The following is a 22,318-nucleotide window of genomic DNA, read 5'->3' as shown; positions in this document are numbered from 1 at the left end:
AATGTTTAGAATTTTCTCTAGAATAATATTTCCTAGCTTTTGGGTATTCATTTTTAAAATTAGGAAAGCTTAGTGGATGGGCAAGAGTTCTCACAAAAGTCTGTTATCTACTACCTCTTGGTATGTGTTCACCAAGAATACTTGTCTCAGTGTGGTGAAAGGATGACAGCAGTTAGCTAGTTTCAGAGCCAAGTGCTAGACACCTATTTGGCCCCCGGGCTGCCACGTTAGCATTATTGAGTTTGTTTTCCTAGCGTCCTGGCCATTTCTAATCCCCTGGGGAGCTGCAGTGCAGAGCAGCTGGATACTTTTCATCTCACAGTGATGTAAAGGTTTAGTAGACATGAGTAGGGAATGTAATGCCAAGTGCAGTAGGTAAAGCAGGCTGAATGTGGAGCAAATATTCCCGTCAAGGCAGAGCCTGGCAGGGCTGGTGCACCCTGAGGGGCTGCTTGTTTGCCCCTCTGCTTCTGTCACGGACCTGGTGTCATAGCCATGTCTGGCCCTCTGGCCCTGTGTGGTGATGGCACAAGGCCCTTCTCTTAGTTGCACTCTGAATACCAGAGTCCTGGTAACTGTTTCTCAAAATGATCTTTTATATATATATATAACTGAACTTTTGTTTCAGCGTTGTGTGATTCCCTCTGCTGTGCAGAGGCTTTGCCTGTTGGGTGATGCTGACATGCTGTAGAGGATATGTCATTTGCATACACGATCAATTGCTCAGGAGAAAAAAAAAAAAAGAAAAAGAATGGGAGGGAAGGAAGCTTTTAGAGAGACTGAATTTTCTTTTTCTGTCATATGGTGAAGTAATGTATGTAGATAATTCAGTGAATGATGAAGTTGTCGATGTCTCTATGATTATGTGCTCATGGGCCTCACTTGAAGCTCCCTGGTTATAAATGTTTGGTTATTATGTCCCTCTTGCTTTCACATAGCAATGAAGTCTTCATGAAGTGAGCAACCTTTACCATTGTTGCATACTGACTATATGTACAGTGTATTACAAAGAGCAGTGACGAATATTTATCCCTGTCAGAGGCAACATTAGTGTTTAGCATATAGCCATATTCTGCGCTACAGAGATACAAGTAAAGCAGATGCTTGACTATTAGATATATAATCTTACACTGCTATTTTAATTTTGTAAATGGCCATGACAAAATGTATAGCAAGAACTCTATAATTTTGGGTTTTTCTCAAAAAATGGAAAGCACATATTTTTAAAGCAAAGTTTACTGGAAAAAAAAGACTGAGTTGTTTTGTTGTTTTTTTTTTTTTCTCACATCTTTCTCTAGAAAAGCAATTTCCTTTCCACATCTCTTCTCCAGACCTTCAGAAGCTGCTATGCAGTATGGTCCTATATCTCCATGCTGAAGGCAAGGGGGGATATATCGTATTTAATCAATAGCAGACAGATTTATCTAGGATTTATTTTTTCATTTTCCTCAAAACTACAGGTCATTTTTTACTATAGAAAATGTACTTCACTGAAAATCAACCAGGGTATTTGCTGTCAGTTTAAGCAAGCAAGAAGCAATGAGAACAAGAAAAACATAAAGAAAATGGCCTCAAGGGAAAGCTCTGCATAATGAACTTGAAATTGCTACTGCTGGAAATACTGTTGCTGCTTTTCTTGCCAGGGCTGTCACCTAGCACAGTAATTTTAGATTAAAGTAGAGAGTGGAGCTTATCTACAGCATCACTAAAGACCAAGGTTTATGCTGCTAGATTTTCCCAAACTCTAGAGACCACCATGTGCTGTGGTATGTTAATGGCACTTTTAAAGGGGAAATAGGCCAGAAATAGCTCATGGTCTTGCTAGAAGTTAAGAAGGAGGATACAAAGAGCAGCAACAACAAAGCCTATGGAAGCCATATTTTTAAAAGAAATCTACTCCACGCTCTTTGTGGCAACTTTTAAGTGAAATGAGTGGGGAGACCATGCAACTGAAATGGTAACAATTTGCCTAGAGATGCAGAGATCATCCCCAAGATTTTTAGCTCTAGTTCCCAACTTCCCTTCCTGCCTGATAAGAAAGTGTGAGGAAGTTCCTTCTAGAGAAAAGTAGACCTGTGGACGGCCTGAGATGCTTATTCCCCAAAAGGACAATCCCTTGCCATATTATTTCTTGAAGGTGGTCTCACAGAAGCCTGGGTTACAGTTCAAGTCCTGCCTAAATGAGAGAAATACAATGAACGAAAAGAAGTCAGATGAGAAATTACAATGCACAGTATTGTCAACTGAACTTCTCGAGAAGATCAGAACATGGATGAATATTCAGTGGTCTTTTTAATGCAGTAACTGCTTTTCAGCGTTACTCATCTATCTGAGCAGTTGCTGTAGCTACAGCATAACCCTGAGAACTGGCAGAGAGAGAATCATGTATTCTACCATGTTCCCTAGCCCATATGAAATATTTCATGAGCGTTTGTATACCTTAAAATAGGTGTTAACTGGAAAGATCTACAAATATGTACACAGAAATTTCTTTCCTAATCCCAAGTAGAGATCATCAACCTTAAATTTCAGGATTTATCTTGTTTAAATGCATTAATATACCCTAAGATATCTTGTCATCCAAATGAATGTTTTATTCTAACTTGAATCCTGGGTTTTTTATAGGAAGTTACATCATATATGAGAAGGTAGTGCATAAAATAAACCTCATTAGTATTTCAGAAGTGCAGGTATAAGGCCATTTATTTATATATGTGCTGGCTGTTGTAAACTGTATGTGACAGTAGGGGAAGTTTGTTTATGGAGTCACTTTACTGGAAAATCAACAAGGTCAGAGCTGCTCTAGCTCTAATATTTGGAATCAGTCAGGTTTGACATTTCAAGTTGAAAAAGAGCTCAGAATTTAGAACCAAGTTAAGAATATACTGGATGGATGATTTTGGGAAGGACAAATTAGATTTCTAAATTGACATGATGCAGTGCTGAAACTAGGAACAGCTTGCCTGGATTCAGAAAAATGACTAATACAGAAAAAACCTGAACTTATTTGGGAGGAAGGACTCTGTGTAGGGAATGTGCACTGTATGCTGTGCAGAAAACAAGGAAAGGTTCAGGTATTGGGTGGTTGGCAATAAATATATTGCTAGTACAAAACCACCATGAAAATCAATGAGCTAATAATTTAATTAGGAGCTAAGAGGTGAAACAAGAAGAAATATTAATTATAGATCTCAACCCTCCTAAACTCTTTTCCTGGTTGTCCGGTGGATTGTCACATTGCTGACAGGATACAATTGCCATGGAGATGGTTATGAGAAATTTTCCTGTAATTTAGATTTTGCTGAGTTAATATTTCTTTTCCATGCTTCCGTAAAAAGAAAGGATTACCTAAATGCTAGTTATGAGGTATGTATTAATATTAAATATCTTTATATAGGGTGATTTTTTTGTATTGTTTGTTACACTTTATATTGTGAACCAGGACTGAGGGCCTTCCCTGTTACAGAGGGACACTGCAGTGGAACAAGGGCCTGATCACTGGCTGTTGGAGCTTAGGCTGATATCTGCAGGGTGGTCATTCTTGTCTTGCTCCTTCTTGTATCAGTTATGTACCACGTACGTTCTTTAGAATACTGGGAAGCCTGTACTTTATGGTGTTAGTCTTCAGCTGAAAATTGTTCTTTTCCTTTATACTTTACATGCTATAATTATGTGTCAAAAAGGTTTCCTCAGCCTTAGGGAAGGATGGCCTCTGCTTTTAACAGCTGTTAAAATATCTGTGAGCTAAGAATTTTAATATATATCATTCTTCAGGAAATCTGTATAGTAATCTAAAGTAATATGACCCTGTTAGACAGAATAAGGTAGGAGTTACTTCTAAGCCTTACTTTTTTCATTGTAAATTGTATTTTTACACCTGAACTTTTGTAGCTCTGTCCAAAAGTTTATGTTGTCGGAGCTTTCACGTTCTCCATTGCAATCCTCTACTGCCAGTTTTAAATATTCCAAAACCTTTTTGCCTGAGACTCTAGCCAAGAAGTACACAAGTAGTTCTGTTACATCAAATGTCATTTGTTGACTGGTTGCAGCTTGCACATACGGTGGAATGGGTGGTGGTGGTCCTCCTAGTGAGTGAATACAGAAATTTTTGCTTCCTGAAATATACTAGACATGCAAATTCTGGTAACAGGCAAGAAGGAGAGATCGCCCTCCCTTTCCTCTACCTTGTGGAGCTGATTGTTGCCAGTAGTGCCAGAGAGGAGAAGGGGAGGGAATTGCACTGGGAAACAGAATCTCTCCTGGGACTTACTGAGACTGAAAAAGATATTCCTTCCATTTCTGAAACATCAGTAGGCTGATTATTGAGGTGAGCAGTGCTTGTGCTGAAGGAAAGAGGAAGGAGAACAGCTTTAGCTGAGTTGCCAGTACAGAAAAATGCAGAACGTATACTTATTGCCAAATTCCGGAAGGATTCCATCAAAGTAAAGTCACAGAAGCACAGAGATGAATGCCTGTTGTGCTCAATGGCATTATCCCACTCTGACTACTTCTGAGAGCAAAGCACTAAGCCTACTATAGCAAAAGTTTTGTCTTTAGCTGAGTTCTGCATTGTTATGACCCTTGCACCTATGTACTCGCTCCAAGAGTATTTTTGTTCAGCTAAGAACTTAGAACACCGCTTCTTGCTATTCTTGGAGCAGAGGATTTTCTTCATCCACGTTGCCATCAAAGACAGAAGCTGTAGCAAGGAAGAACTGTTGCCAGCAGCAAGAACCTAGATGCAGCTGTTGAAGACAGGCTGCTGGAAGTGAGGATCTCCTTTCCTGTAACTGAATGAGCACCCATTTGCTAACCCCAGCTTCCCTACCAACCAAAGAGAAGAGCCTGCATTCCTAGATCAGCAGATTCAGAGGCTGCTCAGAGCTGGGGAGTTCAGCTTGCTGGCACGCTTTCTCTTGGTGTTCTTGCAAAAGGTTGAGCACTGTATATCACAGATGTTTCCTTTGTGCTGGATTCTGCTTTTTTGTGGAGTTTGGAAATCTGCAATAATTTTGCTGAAACATATTGAGTTTGGAAAAAAAACCCCACCGAACAGTTAAAATGCAGAATCTGACTGTGTTCATGATGTCCTTGATGTTTCGTTATGCCAGAGGAAAGAAGGGAGTTACTGTGACTCACAGTAAAAATCGTAGTGTTTCAGTTCTCACCTTTATGAATCATACGAAAACAGTTCTTTTTGGGTTTTTTTCATGAGAGCTGTAGGGGTCACTGGGCTGAATTCTCCTTACCATTGTTATAATTTTTATTACCTTGAATTCAAGGTTGAGTTAGGTTTCGTATACGTACCAATCATTTGTTAATTATAGATGAAGGAATTGTACTTCATTATGCTGAAAATATTCTTGCATCGAAGTAGAGAGATAATATTCGTTAGTTCAGATATTGAGATTTCTGTTTCATCTAAAAATTCCACTAGGATCTGAAGCCAGTCTAAAGTAATAGATGATGACTGTTTCTGTGACAAACTGAATTTTGCTTTTTACACGCTTGCTGCCACAGTTATTTTTGTTATTTGTGCCACATTATTTATAAGAAGCACTTTCCCTTTCTGTGTGTCACAATTTAGCCCAAAGTCAACTCTGTTGATCTACAAATAACTAAGGTCATTAATGGCATTCTTCCTGTTGACAACAAACTGTGCTTATGAGCTATCACCCATAGTGGGGGTTTTTTGGTTGTTTGGCTTTTTTTGCTGGTTTGTAACCAGTGCTGTGTGCGGAACTATTCAGACCTATTGTGATATATGAAAAGTTTTATGATTTCCTGTTAGGTCAAAGGTTTAGAAAAATCTAGGCACTGCATCAGATTTGATGGCATTATTTCTTGTATTTGTGTAGTGTTAAGACTGTTAATTTTGGTGGTCTGCATTCCTGTTCATCAAAGTGTGATGTACCTATCAATAAGCTTTACTGCTTTTCATATAGAAGGGGTGGAAGAGCCATGCCTTTAAGTCCCACAGTGAATCAAAGCTGGAATATAGTGGTCAGTATTTGACCCTTCTGATCTACTCTTTTTGATTATACTTGTGCTACCTGTCATAAAACTTCAGTATCGTAGGTTTAGATAGATACACGCTTAAGGCTTGGCTTTGGCTATTAAACCATAATTGTTGTGAGTGAATTAAAGATCATGTTTTGCTGTACAGGTAAATACAAATCTTAAAGGGGATATTTTACATTCAAAACCTATATTTTTCTTACCTTGTGATTTTCTTCTTTCTTTATTCACGTTGTGGATGGTGAAAATCTGTGGACATTAGAACTTCATTCATTTTGGTGTAATGAATGTGAAACAGGCCATGCTTGATGTTAAAATACCAGTAGTGACACTTTGCTCAAGCATGAGAAACAAAGCTAAAGCCAGACTTAATAAACTTAGCTGGCAAAATATGAATCAAACCTTGTTAAGTACCTCCTGGCGAACCAATCCCCTGATGTGAACAGGAGCTCTGTTGTGATTTTCCCCCCTCCCCATGGTCCAGAATTTAGAGCTCAACCCTGTGAAGTGCTGAGTGTCCGTGAAAGCCGTGTGGGAACTGAAATGTTCAACATAATTTTCCAGGATTAGGCCATTAATTTGGTCCATGTTTTGTGCATTATGCGATCTGTTGTTCTTGAACTAATAGATTTCTCTTTCCCCTCATCCTGAAAACTAGGTTATGTTATGTCAATTCCAAGTCCTGGTTATAGAAATTTATAACTTAAAGGCTTGCTTTACTTCATTTGCATTAAAAGAGAATATTTCCCTTATAAGAAGATTAACATACAGAACTTGGTTCAATAATGTGGTCTTGTTTCCTTAAGATGAGATAGCTGTCTCTGTAATATTAATATATTTTACTTGCTATAATCTGATGTGCCATTTCTCTCCCCTTTTTTTCTCCTTCCCTAAGATTATCGTTGGAGAAACTGCAGTGTTTTGTCTACAGTTAGCTACAAAGGATTTTGAAAACCAAGAAAAAACAATATTAACTGGAGACTGTTGTTATATAAATCCACTGGTGCGCAGGACCATCAGATTCCTTGGTATGAGCAAAATTATTGCTTTCATTTTCTGAATGATGAGAGTGATCAGTTATGTCTTAATTTTGACCTGAGGAAAATATTCAGATAGCCGTACAACATTTCATGTGTAGTTTTAACTCAGTTGCAGTGAGTTCTCTCCTTTTGGGTAGCAAATGAAGCTTCTTGGAATTTAGGATAAAAAAAAAAACCAACAGTTGCAGAAACAGCAGTAAAAATACAAAAAATTGAGACCACAAGGGGGTAAACAACCAGCAGGCCGGGCATAGGGTCCAGTGGAGGAAGGAGGTATCCTTGTGCTATAACTATAGTTGATATTTTTCTTTTGGTTATGCACACACATAGCAGCCAAAGTTCAAGGCACTAGGACACAAATTTGTATTTGAAGCCAAGCCCTTTTTAGGGACTTTCTTAGCCTGGTGATTGTATTATAGTCTTCAGTAGAAAACTATACAAAATCCATGCTCCACTGAAGTCAGCTGTAACTCCCCCATTGACTTCAGTAGATATGAGATGTCATCCTTTCTGCTTAGTTCATTGTAAATGTGTTTGGAAGGAGAAGTACCACCATGCAAAATGTCTATTGGATATTCCCAGGTGCTGCTTTTTAATATGTGCAGGGATGCTACAGCAGGGCTTAGTTCTGTTGTTTGCTTCTCACTCATGGTTGTATCCAAGAGAAACAGCTGGAGCAACGAAGCCTTGGGGCAGCTAATCCTCCTGTGTGCCCCAGTGGCAGGGGGAGGGAGGGCATGTGCAGCTGTGTCTGTATTTGCAGTGTTTGTTTTAACAGCGTGCCAGCCTTCTAAGAGCATAATTGCTTGCTGTCACAGGAGTGCTAGAAGTCATTAAGAACAAGACTGTCTTGCATAGTTCCAGCGGAGGTGGAGAGTGATGATGAGGAGCTCCTCCTGCTCCAGTTGTTCTGTGTGTAATCAGTGCCCACATTTCCCTACCACTTGGTGGGCCCTCCTTGCTCAGAGAAGCAAAAAGGAATCGGGAAGGAAGGGATGAACAGAGGCCTCTGCACTGTTCTACCAGATGAGGCATCACTACCCATTACATTCACGCAAAGTGATGTGGCCACCTGTGTTGGGGCAGTGCACACCCGCGGGGCTTGCTGAAAGGGCCCTTCTGTGCAGCCACCCAGCTAGGCACAATCCACTGTTCCCGGTGTCTAGCAGCTCAGGGTGGATTAACATCAGTGTGACATTGCTGACCAGCCAGGAATCATCCCAGAAATCATCCTCAGTCCTCTAGCTTTGAGGAATAAACCTGACCTTCAGAAATGCACATGTTTCTGTGGGATCGTGTCTGCTGTGGTGTATATCCATTAAAGTCCTTGGGGTACCCCATGAAGTTGGGAACTGCCAGAACTCATGCTATATTCACAGTGAGTTGAAGTATGAAGAAGGTAAGGTGACTTGCCCATGGAAATACAGGAGGAAATCTGTAGCTCAGGTAGAATTTGAACACATACCTGCTAGCTGTGCCTCCCAGTCATGGTGCTGTGTCTGCATTTCCTCCCAGAGCTCATTTCCTGCTTCCAAAAGTATAGAAAGGGACCTCAGAATAGCAGAAATCTGTTTTCTTTTAAGTAATCAGATACATGCATTTCCATTCTGATGAACAAGTACATGTGCTTAATGCTTTGCTGATGTGTCTGATTAAAGGTCTTTAGCATAAGTAGCTCCTCAAACATATAGATCTTTAGCTTACTGTGTTGATATTATGACTAATACACCATGCTTAGAGATGTACCCAGTAGCAGGCAGATGAAGACAACTCGTGCATGGCAATATTGAATTATTCAGTACTTCAGCTTCTTTACAGCTGCGAAGGGAAAGAAAATGTTTGTCCAGTATGTGTTAATGACTTTTCAAGTTACTTCTCCATCAGAGCCAAACTTCCTTCATTCTCAGACAGATTTATAGGGTAAAGAAGTTGCCTCTGTCACTTCTGTTTGACTTTTTCTGGGCAAAAGTCAGGTACCAGTATAGCTGTCCACCCTGAACAGTGGAGATTCACGGCTATGAGGTCTAGGAAATTGGGCTATTTGTATAAGAGATGAGTGTGTTCCTCTGAAGGATGGAGAGAGATCAGGTGTGCAGGTACATTGCAGTCTTGCTGCTGCAGATGTATAGGGAAGTACCATCTGCAACGTGAGTCACGGTCTTCAGGGTACAATACATGTGAAGGTTTTTCATGTCCTTAAATGCAAAGAGCTGGTATATTACTTTGATAAATACTATAGTATGTTGCCCTGGAGAGAAATTGTCAGGAAATTTAACTCTTTGTTTCCCTCTTTAGGAATTTACGCATTTGGACTGTTTGCTACGGACATCTTTGTAAATGCTGGACAAGTAGTAACAGGGAATCTTGCACCACATTTTCTTGCACTTTGTAAACCCAACTATACAGCACTTGGATGTAAACAATATACACAGTTCATCAGTAGCGTACATGCCTGTACTGGAAATCCAGACCTTATCATGAAAGCCAGAAAGACATTTCCATCCAAAGAAGCAGCACTAAGCATATATGCAGCTATGTATCTGGCTGTAAGTATATTGTACTATTTAATGTCACTGTATTTTTGAGAGCAAATGGCTCATGCTGTGAGTGGAGGAGGGAGGAATGGCGAGATAAGACAACTATTGGCTGATTTTTATATATGTAAACCTTCTATGAGTTACTGTGAGGCCTTTGAGAATTTGATTCATTGGACTTAATTTTGACAATTACACATGTAGTGGTTCTCTGAGCCTTGAAAGCTCAGGCAATGCTGACAGAGGGCACATTGTCCAAAAAGGGTTATAGTTTTGGGATAACCAGATTTTTGTTTTACTTCTTCCCAATTTCCAGAGAATGTGGGAGGAGGCTTTGTTGGGTGATAAAGAATAAGGGTAGTGATTGCCTGTGACTGGTAGTGGGTTCCTTTCATATTTTAACGCAGTACAGATTAGTAGACTTGCACACAGCCATATTCTTTGGTGGGGTGAAGCAGAAGAGTGGGCATATGTAAATGATCTCTGCCGGAGATCTGTGCATGTCTTTAGGTATCGGAATTGGTATTTGTAGGTACCTCAGTGCACATGCAAAGTCCGTTTGGCTCTTACTCTGTAATGAAGTGGGCTACAAGACAATCCAGCCCTTCCTCTCTCTCTCCTCTCTGATACTGGGAGCAATGAACAGGCCTGGGGTAAAAACTGGTGTTTACTGTCCAGCATCAGAGCTGTTTTGGAGGCTTTGAGAAATGTGGTGGGGCAGATGAGCGGCAGAGTGGCTAACGAATCTCAAGTAACTCTGTGCACTACCCCTTGGCTTAGTTTGGAGTGCACATTGTTGTAGTCTGACCCGCGCTGGTAATCACAGTCCTTTGTAGCCCTTTGGATGGGCTCAGGGCTGCCTTTGCAGTGTCAGTGGGAAACTAGGCAAGTGTGCGTGTGTGTACCCTTGTGGTCATGTCAGGAGTCATCCCTTAAATTCCCTCAGTATTATTCCCTCAGTATTTGAACAGTAGCCTGCCTATATGTGTATGTGTGTATGTATGTGTGCAGATATGCACATGTATATATGTGTGTGTGTGTGTATTGCTTTTGAGCATACATTTAATGAGCTGACTTTTGACTCCTGATTGATCTGGAAACTGATACTTGCCAACATGGCAAATATCCCAATCCCATCCACAGACAGTGTGTCAACTCCATGCTTCTGAATATGGATTTAGAACCAGTTGCTTAAAATCTGCAGCACTGACAACAGCATTTACTAAAAGTTCCGTGTGAGCAATGTCTAAGAGGTGTGGATCATTGTTTAGTACGGCAAGTGTATCTGCAAATAGGAGATGAGCAATAAAGTTCTATTCTAACTTCAGGCAAGTGTAAGACTCTTAATAGTATTGCCTTTATTTGGGGAGATAGCTAAGGCTTTGCTTCACTGAAACCTCTAAATTTGGCACAAGCTATTTTAGAAAATATTCAGCATTCTTCATTTTAATTGCTCCTATTTTTCTCATCCATCTGTAAAGTTGGATTTCCACTGTTGCCATGAGTCACAGTAACTAAAGGAAACCAACTGTTCAGCTACTGCAAAGCAGGAAGAAAATAGTGTTAATACATTTTAAAAACAAAAAAAGTAGATATTAGTAAGGTCTAATACCTACCATCAATGGCTTTTGACATGAGCACGGATACTTAATGCAAACCTTATGGTGTCTGTGATCGATATACAGTTAGCAACACTAAAAACTAAAACTGCTGTGATCTGTTTCATGACTTTATAATCTTTTGGTAACCACAGAAATTAATATATCCTGTGTCATTACTGTATTGCTGCATGATGCATGACACTGTCATCATTTAACTAAAGCACTATAAACTGCTCTCAGGATTTCTGAATTCTTATAGGCTGCCTAATAAAGTGAATTGCTATGATGTATCCACTAAGTTGTAGACTGCAATTTAGGTCCTTGATGCAATGTTGGCAGGTTTGGTTTCTTTTTCTTTTTTTTTTTTCTTTTTTTTTTCATCCTGTTGCATGGTTGCAGCTAAAAGTACTGTTTATTACACACAGAGAAAGAAGTGCAGTGTTCCAATATTTGGGGTCATGTCCTTACACTGTCATGATGTTTATCAGGATAGCTGGCCCTGAATAATAACTTTCTCATCACTATTCACTGGAGTAGAAAATTTAAACAGTAGCCTAGTCTTTGTATGGGCTGTGGTACAACTGTTATGGAGAGCATGGACATAAAGATCTCCATATATTACTCAGCTAGTATTTCATGATCATATAATCTCTGATACAAAATATGCTTTATTTTTAGTTAACTGAAATGTTTGGGAGAAAGGGAAGGATCGTTACAGAATCCTCCCTGGATATTTGAGCCAGCTGTGCGCAAACCAAAACCAGCTTAAAGACATAAGCAGGCAACAAGCTGATCCAGAGTCCTTGGTCTCAGAGGGGGCGAATTAAGCAACAGACTTGTGTGATTTCACCGATCAACCCATTTAAAAACAAAGTGTATGCTTTATTTAATAATTCCCCTATCTCATTCCATTTAAGTGCAGCCACATCTTTATCACCTAGCATCTGTGCATATTGTCTTGTTAACAATAGCTTCTTTTTTCATCTAAGTTCTTGAGTCTTCCTTTTTCCCCCCTCCCCTCTTTTGAGAGTGGGTGGCTGCTATGGTAACTCTGAATTCCCCTCCTGCTGAAAGTACAGTCTTTTTCAAACAATTGTATTGCTAATATTTAGACCTCTCTGTAGTGTTTGCCTCCATTACTTTCTCTGAGTACCTATCAAGAAAGACTTAGCAGTGGAAATGTTGCATGGCAGCACAGCACTATGGCGCTTTCTCTACCCTGCTCCAAACACAGACACTTTCAAGGATCCATTCACCTTCAGACTTTTAAGTTTCTTTTTTCCAGTGTACCAGAGTCTTAAAAATGAAGTACTATAAATCTATTCCAAAATCTTTAACCAAGTTGGCTGCTACCTAGATTTATCCTTAGGTATCTGCTCAAGTCAGATCTTTTGTTTGTTTTTGCTTGAGTTGAGTTAGTAAATTCACTGCATCTGTTTTCAGTTCTTACCAACATTGCAATTTACCCTTTCTCAGCTGGAACAGCATCTGATACCATGGGTGTTAAGGCAAACACTGAAGGTTTATTAAATAGAATATAATTGTATAAGCCACATTTTAATATGTGTAAGCTGACACAGCCTGGACAATTAGAGGCATATTTTGAAGCAGCCAAGTATGCACATACGTGGGTTTTTTTCCACAACTGAGGCACAGAAATGAGAAGTCATGAGTCTTTTTTTTTTTTTTCTTTCTTTCTTTCTTTCTTTCTGTTTTTGGTTTTTTTTTAGGGGGTGGGTAGGGTTTCAAAGTTATGTGCAAAGATTTAGTCAATTTATTCCCATGGATATAAATGTGAGACTTGACAACTGTTAATCACCTTTGGTGCTGCAGCACTTAGGGGATTGGTCATTGCTGGTTGTAGTTCAAGACAAACTTTAGTTCATTATATAAAACTTTGCTTTTTCGTTGTTTCTTTCTTATTGCATTGGACAAGCGCAGCTGGCAACCAACCTGTCCATAGGGTAGTGTTTGAACTTGGTGTTACTGCATACATTTCAGACTTGCTTTGGATGTGTAATGATAGAGGAGCAGGTTTAATGTCTTGGCAGTTGACATAGCCCTGAAGTCTGTAGGCTGCTTTTGTTGCTTTGTACTGTGAAACTTTGGCCTCAGCTACTGCCTCAGGCAGAGCTAGCAGGCAAAGCTGACAATTTTTTCCTCTGCAGAGCTTTTGTTGGGCCAGTGATCATCTTTTTTGCAAGGTTCTTGCTCCTGGCATTCTGCCGTATAATTTTTGCTGTTCACTGTGTTTATAAGTCACTGTGAAAAGACAGCAAGGCAGTCTGGGTCACAGTGGTGGCAACATGGTGACGTTCTGCTCCATGTCACTCCAGTCTATAAGTGTAGGTGTTGTCTCACCTTTCCTTTGTCTTGAAGTGACTGTCTGGTTTCTGCTCAATGGGCAACTGGCAGAGGTGTGACAGGCCTGTCTTTGATAGGCTTGTGCAGGGGAGTGTTCAGGAGGAAAAGGAGTAGCAGCACCACCTTATTGAGTCTGCTTTGTCCATTTTTTGTTAGGAACTTGAAGAATTAAAGGATTTTTTTGCTGCTTTTCAGGGGCAGTGGTAGGAAATTGGAATTTATTTTTCAGCATCTAGTGCAGCAAGTAAAAGTCCCTCAATACTGATTGTACAACATATATCACAGGCTTCATACATTGACTGCGTTACTTTCGGGCTGGATAGCAAAATAACATTTCAATTTGATTCAGGTTTTTATCTAAAGACCTCTAGGTATTTCTTGTGAGTCAGTTCTTCATTACAGTTCAATTGCTCAAGATAATGACCTCTGTAGATTGAATCAGCTTTAATTAATATTTGGGTATAGCTTACAATCCTGGTAGATTGAAGGATACCTCTTTTCTTCTCTAGTTGTTTAGTTACAACTGTGGGGAGCTCATAGTAGGAAACTTAATAGTAAGGTCCAGCATTTCTGGAGCTTTCTTGTCCTTTTGCCAACCCAGACCCCTGACTTTGAAAGCCAATTTTTGTCTAGGGTCATCAATAATTACTGCAAAACTTATGAGGAAAACTGGAGGAGGCTTCAAAAGCACTAAAAAAAAAAATCTTCAGTGGGCAGTTGCAGAAAGGCCCAGATGATTTGAGAATATGACTGTGATTTGCTCTAGAAATAACCTGACCCAACAATTATTAATTGAGGAAACTGAAGAGCTTTTAGAATATCAAACAGGATTCTAACTAAACATTGAACCTGGTTATAGAGTACCATCCACTATAGGCCACTGCTTTCTCAGCTTTTTCATCTCGAAGTATGTCTTTTCTTGTAGGGATAATGACTATTGAAAGTTGTGTGTTCATCAGGTGGAATATCTATAATGCTACTTATATTACATTAATAGTTCAAGATTTTTTTTTCTTTAAAAACAACACATTATAAAAGCAAAACAAAACATGAGATAATTTATATTTGGAGCACTGGCTGGGATAGGTGCCTGTAGAGTGATTCCTTTCTCTTTCTGCTTGTCATTTCATGAGTCATTATTCTCTGCCCACTAATGGACTTGTCTGTCTCTTTGTCAGTCCCCCAGACCATCTGCTTCAGGGAGGACCAAAACAGCAAGCAGAGAGAGGATCTTCCTACCCACATCCCTGGGCCTTAGGCTGGGAAATCAGCTAGGAAAATAAACCTTGTTCCTGGCTGATGCACCCAGCCTGATGAGTAGCTCCACTGTAACTAAAAGGGGACTCTGGGACCTCTTAGGTGTGTGTTTCGTGAGCGTAGATGTTTGTGTGGGTGAGCCTGAAGATGGCTAAAAGAAGACAGCTAGGAAGAGCTTGCAGCATAGCCCAGGAGGCCAGGCCACTTTGTCCATCACTTGACATACAATTTCTATTCTTCGGTTGGTATTTTGGAATGATTTTGTTTGCGCTGGATTTAGGACGTACTTCACATGAGTCAGACTTGCAACATGATACTTTTGAAAGCTTTCCCAGTACAAGCTAAGTGACAACGCTATGATTATTCCTTAAATTATGACATGAGACAGCCATGTCAGAAATCTCACAGGTAGCTTTGTCTTTGGTGATCATGATGCTTCTGACTTTCAAATACTTATTTTCAAAACAACTTCAATTAAATTTTTTCTTTCGATTTATGAGGTTCTCTGAAGACATCACTTCCAGCATCTTGAAGACTGAAGGTTAAATGTGTATGTTTTCCTGAAAATCTAGTAAATATTGGTATATAGAATTATCAGATAACATCCACCTCCTTATATGATGCTCTGCCAGTGTCTGCTTGCTGGTATCACGTTCATATCTTTTCATACTAAAATCTTATTTCAGGGAAAAAGGAACAGCAATAGCAGATATTCTTCAAGAGGAGATGTACTGCTGATCTGGTGTCACAGGAGAATGTGCAGCCAGCAAAATTAATTCTAACTACTGTATCAGTCCCTGACCTTACATACAAAATCTCTGCTGTTGGTCTTGCTGTTGACTAATTTTAAATATTTCTTTAATTAGATTCCTCCTCTCCCAATTTCAGTTCCTAAAAGGAACTGAGATGGACTTGTTCAGTAAACGTCTTTAGCCATGTAAAGACTTATCTTGTCATTCATTCCCACTAATGTTTTAAATGACTGAGCCATTCTCCTTTGTTGATACTGCATTTAATATTTATGAAAAGTAAGAGAAGAAAAATCTTGTCATCTTTTCAAGAAATTTATTCTTTGTCAATTACTGACTGCGAGGGTTTATAGCTTTCCTTCCAGAATCAAGAAGAAAACAACTGCTTAATTATATTTTATTCTTAGTGGAAATCGGATCTTTGACTGAGTTGACTGTGTTAATATATTGTACTAGAGCTGCAAGAGGCCAAGTTTAAAAATGGGCATCCTTCCTGCCTTGAAAAAGCCTAATTTGCTATGTCGAGTTTTGCAAATATACAGGCTTTTTGCTGCACTCTTTCAGAAAAAAATGACCCTGTTTCTATTGATTCTTTTAAAATTTTATATAATCCTATTAACATCAGTGGTATCTGTTCTTTAAAGAAAAGATAGAAATGGTACCTATGCTCGCAGAACCCTCAGGTTATTTTGATTAGTGGACTGGGCATGACAATCTTGACTGCACGTACAGGAAGAGATTCAGCAAATGGAGGTGTTTACTCATGTGAGGCACAGCACGAGTCTGCAGTTGTTTCTGCTCACTTAGTGCTTTGTGTGAGTAGGGATATGAAGGACATGCTTAATTGTAAGAAGATTCTGAGAATTTTCTGCAGAGCACTTTTCAGTTTAGCTTTGTAATTAAAATGTTGAAGTTTGACTGAAGTACTGCAGAATCAAGTATAACAATATATTTTGACTTCATAAAAATTGAGATCATCTTCATGGGCAATGACCAGGTGTTATAGATAACTGAAATCTGCCACTGAAGCCTGCCTTAAACAAGGTACACTCTTTTTTGAGTTGATTTTTTTCTTCTCAGTATAATTTTGATTTAGTATGCCACAATACAGTATTAAATGGAGGATAGCTTCCTGTCAACTTCCCTGTGTTAACTTCACCCAAGCTGCATTTGAAATTTGGTGATCTTCCAGCATATTCCAAAGATTGGAATGTTTTCCCTAGCACCAGATGTTCTAGCAGGTAGTGTGAATGTGGGTAATGGTAGTAGTATCCAGGAGTACAGAGACCCACTAAAATAGTGTTGCTGAGTAGTACTGCTCTGTCTGTAGCTTGAAGAAAACCAGTGGGGCTAAAAAGCTGGAAATCAAAGTTGGGGTTGTCATATCAGCATTCCACATGGTAAGAGTAACTTTCTGAAGAGAACCTGCGAAAATATAAGGAGCTAAGGTAAAAGGATAGTCAGCAAAGGGAGAAACTATTTCTGAAATGGTCTAGGAAGAAGAGAGGAGAAAGGTGAGTTGGAGATACACAATAAAACTCTTTCAAACATTTTGCTCTGTCTGTGTTAGTTGAAAACTTGCTACTAGTTTGCTGTTTATCACATAAGGTACACTGAAGATGTATGTGTTGCAGTACTCTGCTGTGATTTTAAGCTTAAGCTTTGATTCATCCTCTAATGGATCTTTCTCTAGTGTTTTAAATAAAATTACTGTCAGATGTTGCTTTTTTCAGGTAAGCTCTGGCCACTACTTCCTACACTTGATTTATTGTAACTGTAACCATGCTTTTTTGACTTCTTGACTAGATTATTGCAGCACTTCGTAACTGATTACCCAGTAAATTCAACAGAAATTTCAGAGAGTACACATACAGAAAAAGAGGTCTGCCCATTCCTTAGCCAAAAATGAACTGGTTCTTCAATGCAGATTCATCTGTTTCCCTTTGCAGTTCTAAGTGATGGCAACAGAGTCTGTAGTGAAACTCCACAGAAAATATTTACATTCTTCAATCTAAAAACTTCAAGTCTATCTAAGTGTGAAGTTTTTAGGGATTTCAGTGGTTTATTGCAGAAACATCTGCAGAAAGTAAATATTTTTTTTTCCCCCTCAAAAATCTTGTTAGTTAAGTATAATTTTTCAGGGGGGGAACTTCCAAGCAGCTCTATGTCAAGATTCAAGAGAAAGAAAATTCAAAGATTTGGTATTAATTTCTACCACTGGCCCATCAGAGCTTGGAAAGTGCTGGCTTAAACCTAATAGTCCCTAATGCACCCTTAGGGAAGAAGAGCTGCTCTGTCATGAGGCAATGTTTTTAATTCAGCAGTATTGCTCAGGGAGAGTTAGACTGCAAGCAGAGCAGATTTATGCATCAAACTGAGAAATCAAAGTTTCTGCATTTAGATTGGTTTGTGTGCTGGGAGGGATTGGTACTAAACATCCTCAGTCACCATCTGTGAAGAACAGAGTTGTATTGGTTCAGCACTGGTTGAAACTATTCCACGTTATTTATACAATAGATTTATAAAAAATATGCTGGCATTTAGTTCAAATTTCACTGCTTTTTGACAAATCTCTAGTTAATCACATGGAGAAGTTGTATATGATGAAGAAAGGCATTTGGTAATAAAAACAAGACCTTGAGGTAGCCCCTTTTAGGGTAAAGATCTTTTTCTATTTTCAATGCTGCACAGTGAAAAATCAGTCTGCTTACCTCTCTTATAGATAAATACATAGATTTGGAGTAATAGAATGGGATTGTGTAATTTGCCTGTTATTATGGGGGCTTTTCAGGTTCACATAAAATGTAATTTTGCTGTATCGTCTAATTCCTTTTCTGTATCCCGGGAGGGAGGGGAGGGGAAGTGCCAAATAAACAGTCTATTCAAACAAAATGTAGAGGGTTTATTCACCAATTAGTGGGAGATATCAATCAGTCTTATACTTTCTTCCTTTCTGATTTTCAGATGTATATCACCAACACAGTAAAAGCCAGAGGAACAAGGCTTGCAAAACCTGTTCTGTGTTTGGGCTTAATGTGCTTGGCTTTCCTTACTGGAATCAACAGAGTAGCAGAGTATCGAAATCACTGGTCAGATGTAATAGCAGGATTTATAATCGGAATATCTATAGCAGTATTTTTGGTAAGTGTATATTGGTGTCATTTGTGCCTGAAAAAAAAAGTGTTTAAATTTGTATCTCTTAAAAAAAAAAAAAAAAAAAAATAGTAGCCTGACTTTTCAGACAACTAAATGGCAAAAGAGGTGTGTTTAATTTTTTGTTTTCAATTAAATATCAGTTTCCTTAAATTAGATTTATACACACTCAGAAATGTGAAGTCAAGAAAGGACTGACAAAATTATCTATTTTAAGACTTCCTTATAAACAGATTGTAGCATTTCAACCAATGATTTTTACACCAAGTCCCACTTTAAGTGTATACCTGTCAGAAAAATGTCTAGTTATGATTTCATGTATAAAGTACTAAACTCAGTATAGTAATATCTACGCTGATCAGAGAACAAGTAACATTTCTTTTCCAGCTTTAAGGTAACCCTGTTGAATTTCTTTGCTGCTGACTTAGGTTGACACTGAAATTTTGTTATTCTGTATCAAAAAATCCTTGTTCTTTTTCTGGAACTGTGTTCCAAAACCAGATCATTAGTCATAGTTCACAATGACTAGTGTCTGTGTCAGAAAGCTGCCGCTAATCTGTTAATCACTTTCACTGATAACTTCAGTGTGAGACTATGGCATAGAATAGTTCCTGCTGTTTACTACCTACAAGCTGCCAGACAGGCAAACTTGCAATAGTACTAAATAGATCTTTGATTTTTTTTCACCATGAAAACACTTTTGAGCTTAATTCTTGGATCTCAAGGTCTTGATCTCAAGATCTTGATCTCAAGATCTTGGATCTGAAGGTTTGGCTTGGCTGAGAAATCTCACAGCGATGGCTGAATTGGGTGTTTTCACTCTTCAGAGAAATGTGAGGGCACCTTTAGGTCTCTATTAAAATATACCTGCTTGCACTTCCAAATGTTCCCTTCCACACAAGTAGTCCAGAAGTTAAATTTGGTTGTTCATTTTTAAGAAGTTTTTCCATTCTGTCTGTGCCCCTAAAGTCATAAAAGAGAACAGAATAGAAATGCGTCCCAGCATTTTTTCTTATATTTTGTGATGTATATTGCATAAACTCCTTGGAGTAACATGACATCAAATTGAGCTGTATTTTGAAGAAAATACAATGGGCAAACATTGCTGCCCAGTTGAACGTCTGAGTTAGTAGAAACACTAACAAACTGGTATATATCACATCCCTAAATCCCTGTGTGAGTCAGTGCCGCCCTGAGCTGGTTTAGAGTTTAGTTCAGATTTGGGGATGGTCCTTGCCGCCTCATTCTCCCTTTCTCACTCTCCATTTGAGAACGTCTTTGCTGGTCAAAACTTAGATGGTACTGGCCCTTCAATAGGAACATAGGGTGTTTGCCGTGTTCTGCTGCATGTGCTCTGGACATCTGTTCATTACCTTGCTAGTAATTGGTATTCTATTATTCAGCTTCAGTAATGGATTTGCTTTTTAAGAGGGTTTTTTAGTTCTCGGATGATGCATGTAACGATGAATTGGTTGAAAATATTTTGTCTTGAAATATTAATTAAGGATTTTCTGTAAAACATGAACTTCACATTTCTGTGTCTCTAGTGTAAGCTGTGACTAAAGCTGGTGTCAGTTCTGCCTAATTATAGATATCAGGATCAAAGCTCAAAAAAATGAGTTGTTCCTTAGCTGTTCTGTTTATCTTCTAATACCTTCTAGGTTGTTTGTGTGGTAAATAACTTCAGAGGACGTCAGCCAGAACATGAACGTTCTCATATGGAAAATCTGGCCCAGATGCCCATGATCAGCATACCCCGAGTAGAAAGCCCTTTAGAAAAGGTAAAGTTTGACTTTTTAAAACCCAATTAAATAAAATGTAGTTTTCCTGGAAAGATGATCCCAAACTATCTTGACAAGTGTGCCAGGGTAATCAGATTTAAAGTAAGGAGACATGGCAGTGAAGGAGAAAGAAAAGAAAAATTAATTGAGAGACACTCCTTGGGAGACTCTTCGTGTCACCTCCAAGAGCAATCACTAAATACCAGTCCAGTTTACTGCTGTAGCCACCACTGAGGTCCTGGAGTCAGGCTGAGCAGATCTGAGGCCACCTTCCCTTGTGTTCCTCAAGTGAGTTTGGTTAACACTGTGGCTGAGAGTCCACAGAGTTTGAGGTGCTTAGAATAGAATTCTAACCCCTGAGCCCAAGAGGTTATGCAATTTAGGTACTAGTGGCACTTGTCCTGTTTCTTGGGGGTATGTCCTCAGGTTAGTGTAGCGCATGGGATGCATTCCCTTCCAGATCAGCTGTGGGGCTTTTATCATCAGCCACATGCTAGCCTCAGGACAGGGCACCCACTTGGAAACTCTGGGGATCTGACATCTGTGCTAGCAGGGCGAACAACTTAATGAACGTGATAATAATGGGGAGTAACATGGGTCATACAGTAACTGGACTGGAGCCATGATCACTTGCCACAGCAAATGGGATTTTGGATTACATGCCAGTGATAGTCTCCTGCATATGCCAAGACTTTTTGCATGAGCAAGTACTGTGGTGTGTTTAAAGCTTATTTGAGTTTCCTGTAATACAAAATCATGGTTTTTTGAAGGTCATGTTGTACTGTGTGTCAGGTAAGATTATGTCTAAATAATTTTATGAGCAAACAAGCACTGAAATAGATAGCATAACCAAATAATGAAACATTTTAGACGTTTTTACCAGGGGGAAGTTTGAACTACTGATACAAAGTTTGAAAGCAATTCTACTTTTTCTAATGACTTTATCTGTCATTACTTGTTAAAGTCTCTTGTGTTATTGTCTGTGTTTGAAGATAGTAAACAATTCTGCACTGAGTAGGGCGCCAAAAGTATGTTTCTATGACATTGTTTTAAATCCAAATTACTCCTGATATTTCTTCCATATTAAACATAAGAAGTGTTTTTAACCACTTCCCAGTCTGAGTCACTTGGAACTGGTGGAAGTTGTCCTTTAGTAAGAATCGCTGCTAGCCCTAGGTTTGTCATTCCTATCCCTAAAAGAAAGATTTCTTTTCAGAATGATCTAACATGCCTTTTTGAACCAAATGTGTCTAAGCTACTTCTGCTGATACCTTGTCACAAGGAGGGCAATTTCATTTGCTTGAACAAGCATTTAATGATGAATGTGTATCTTCAAAACAATCCATTCAGTAAACTTTCTGTAAAATGTCAAAACAGAACAAGATGTCAGTTGGCCTAGACATACCACATTAATAAGAGTATGTCTTATTTATGCGCTAGGCTCTCCTGCAATAGAAGCTATTTCTGTGGCTCAAAAGCCATCATAGGTAATAAATGTACTTTCTCTGGCTGTTGATTTTTTTTTTTTTTTTTCTGGAAATAAAGACCTCATGTGAACTTAGTCTTTCTACCTGAATTGGCCCCCTTTCGCTCTTTTCCTGAGACTTGGCCTAGGCACATTTGAGATGTGGGGAAAGCTATGGAAGAGTGTGGAAGGGTGGTGGCAGGATAATGTTTGCTTTGCTTGAGAATGACCTCTACTGTTTGTGAACTGCCCGGGACACTATTATATGGATGAACTTCTTTCTAAACCCATATTCCTGGCAGTAGAGGATAGCTATTTACTGTTATGGAACTTCTGTCTAGATATTTAAATTGGAT

The 22,318-nt window shown here is 39.0% G+C and overlaps 1 protein-coding gene across 4 annotated transcripts in view; it reads left to right on the top strand.

Annotated features, from left to right (window-relative positions):
- PLPPR5 (phospholipid phosphatase related 5) overlaps positions 1 to 22,318 on the top strand; it is a 191,164-nt gene that overhangs the window by 159,980 nt on the left and 8,866 nt on the right. For all 4 annotated transcript variants that reach the window (XM_037403636.1, XM_037403638.1, XM_037403637.1 and 1 more), the window contains 4 exons: positions 6,914 to 7,046; positions 9,354 to 9,604; positions 18,528 to 18,704; positions 20,378 to 20,497. In XM_037403636.1, coding sequence (XP_037259533.1) covers positions 6,914 to 7,046; positions 9,354 to 9,604; positions 18,528 to 18,704; positions 20,378 to 20,497 — 681 coding nt within the window. The remainder of the gene's footprint in view (positions 1 to 6,913; positions 7,047 to 9,353; positions 9,605 to 18,527; positions 18,705 to 20,377; positions 20,498 to 22,318) is intronic.

Source organism: Falco rusticolus, chromosome 11, assembly GCF_015220075.1.
Source record: "Falco rusticolus isolate bFalRus1 chromosome 11, bFalRus1.pri, whole genome shotgun sequence".
NCBI lineage: Eukaryota > Metazoa > Chordata > Aves > Falconiformes > Falconidae > Falco > Falco rusticolus.
This window is presented reverse-complemented; position numbering and strand designations above follow the sequence as displayed.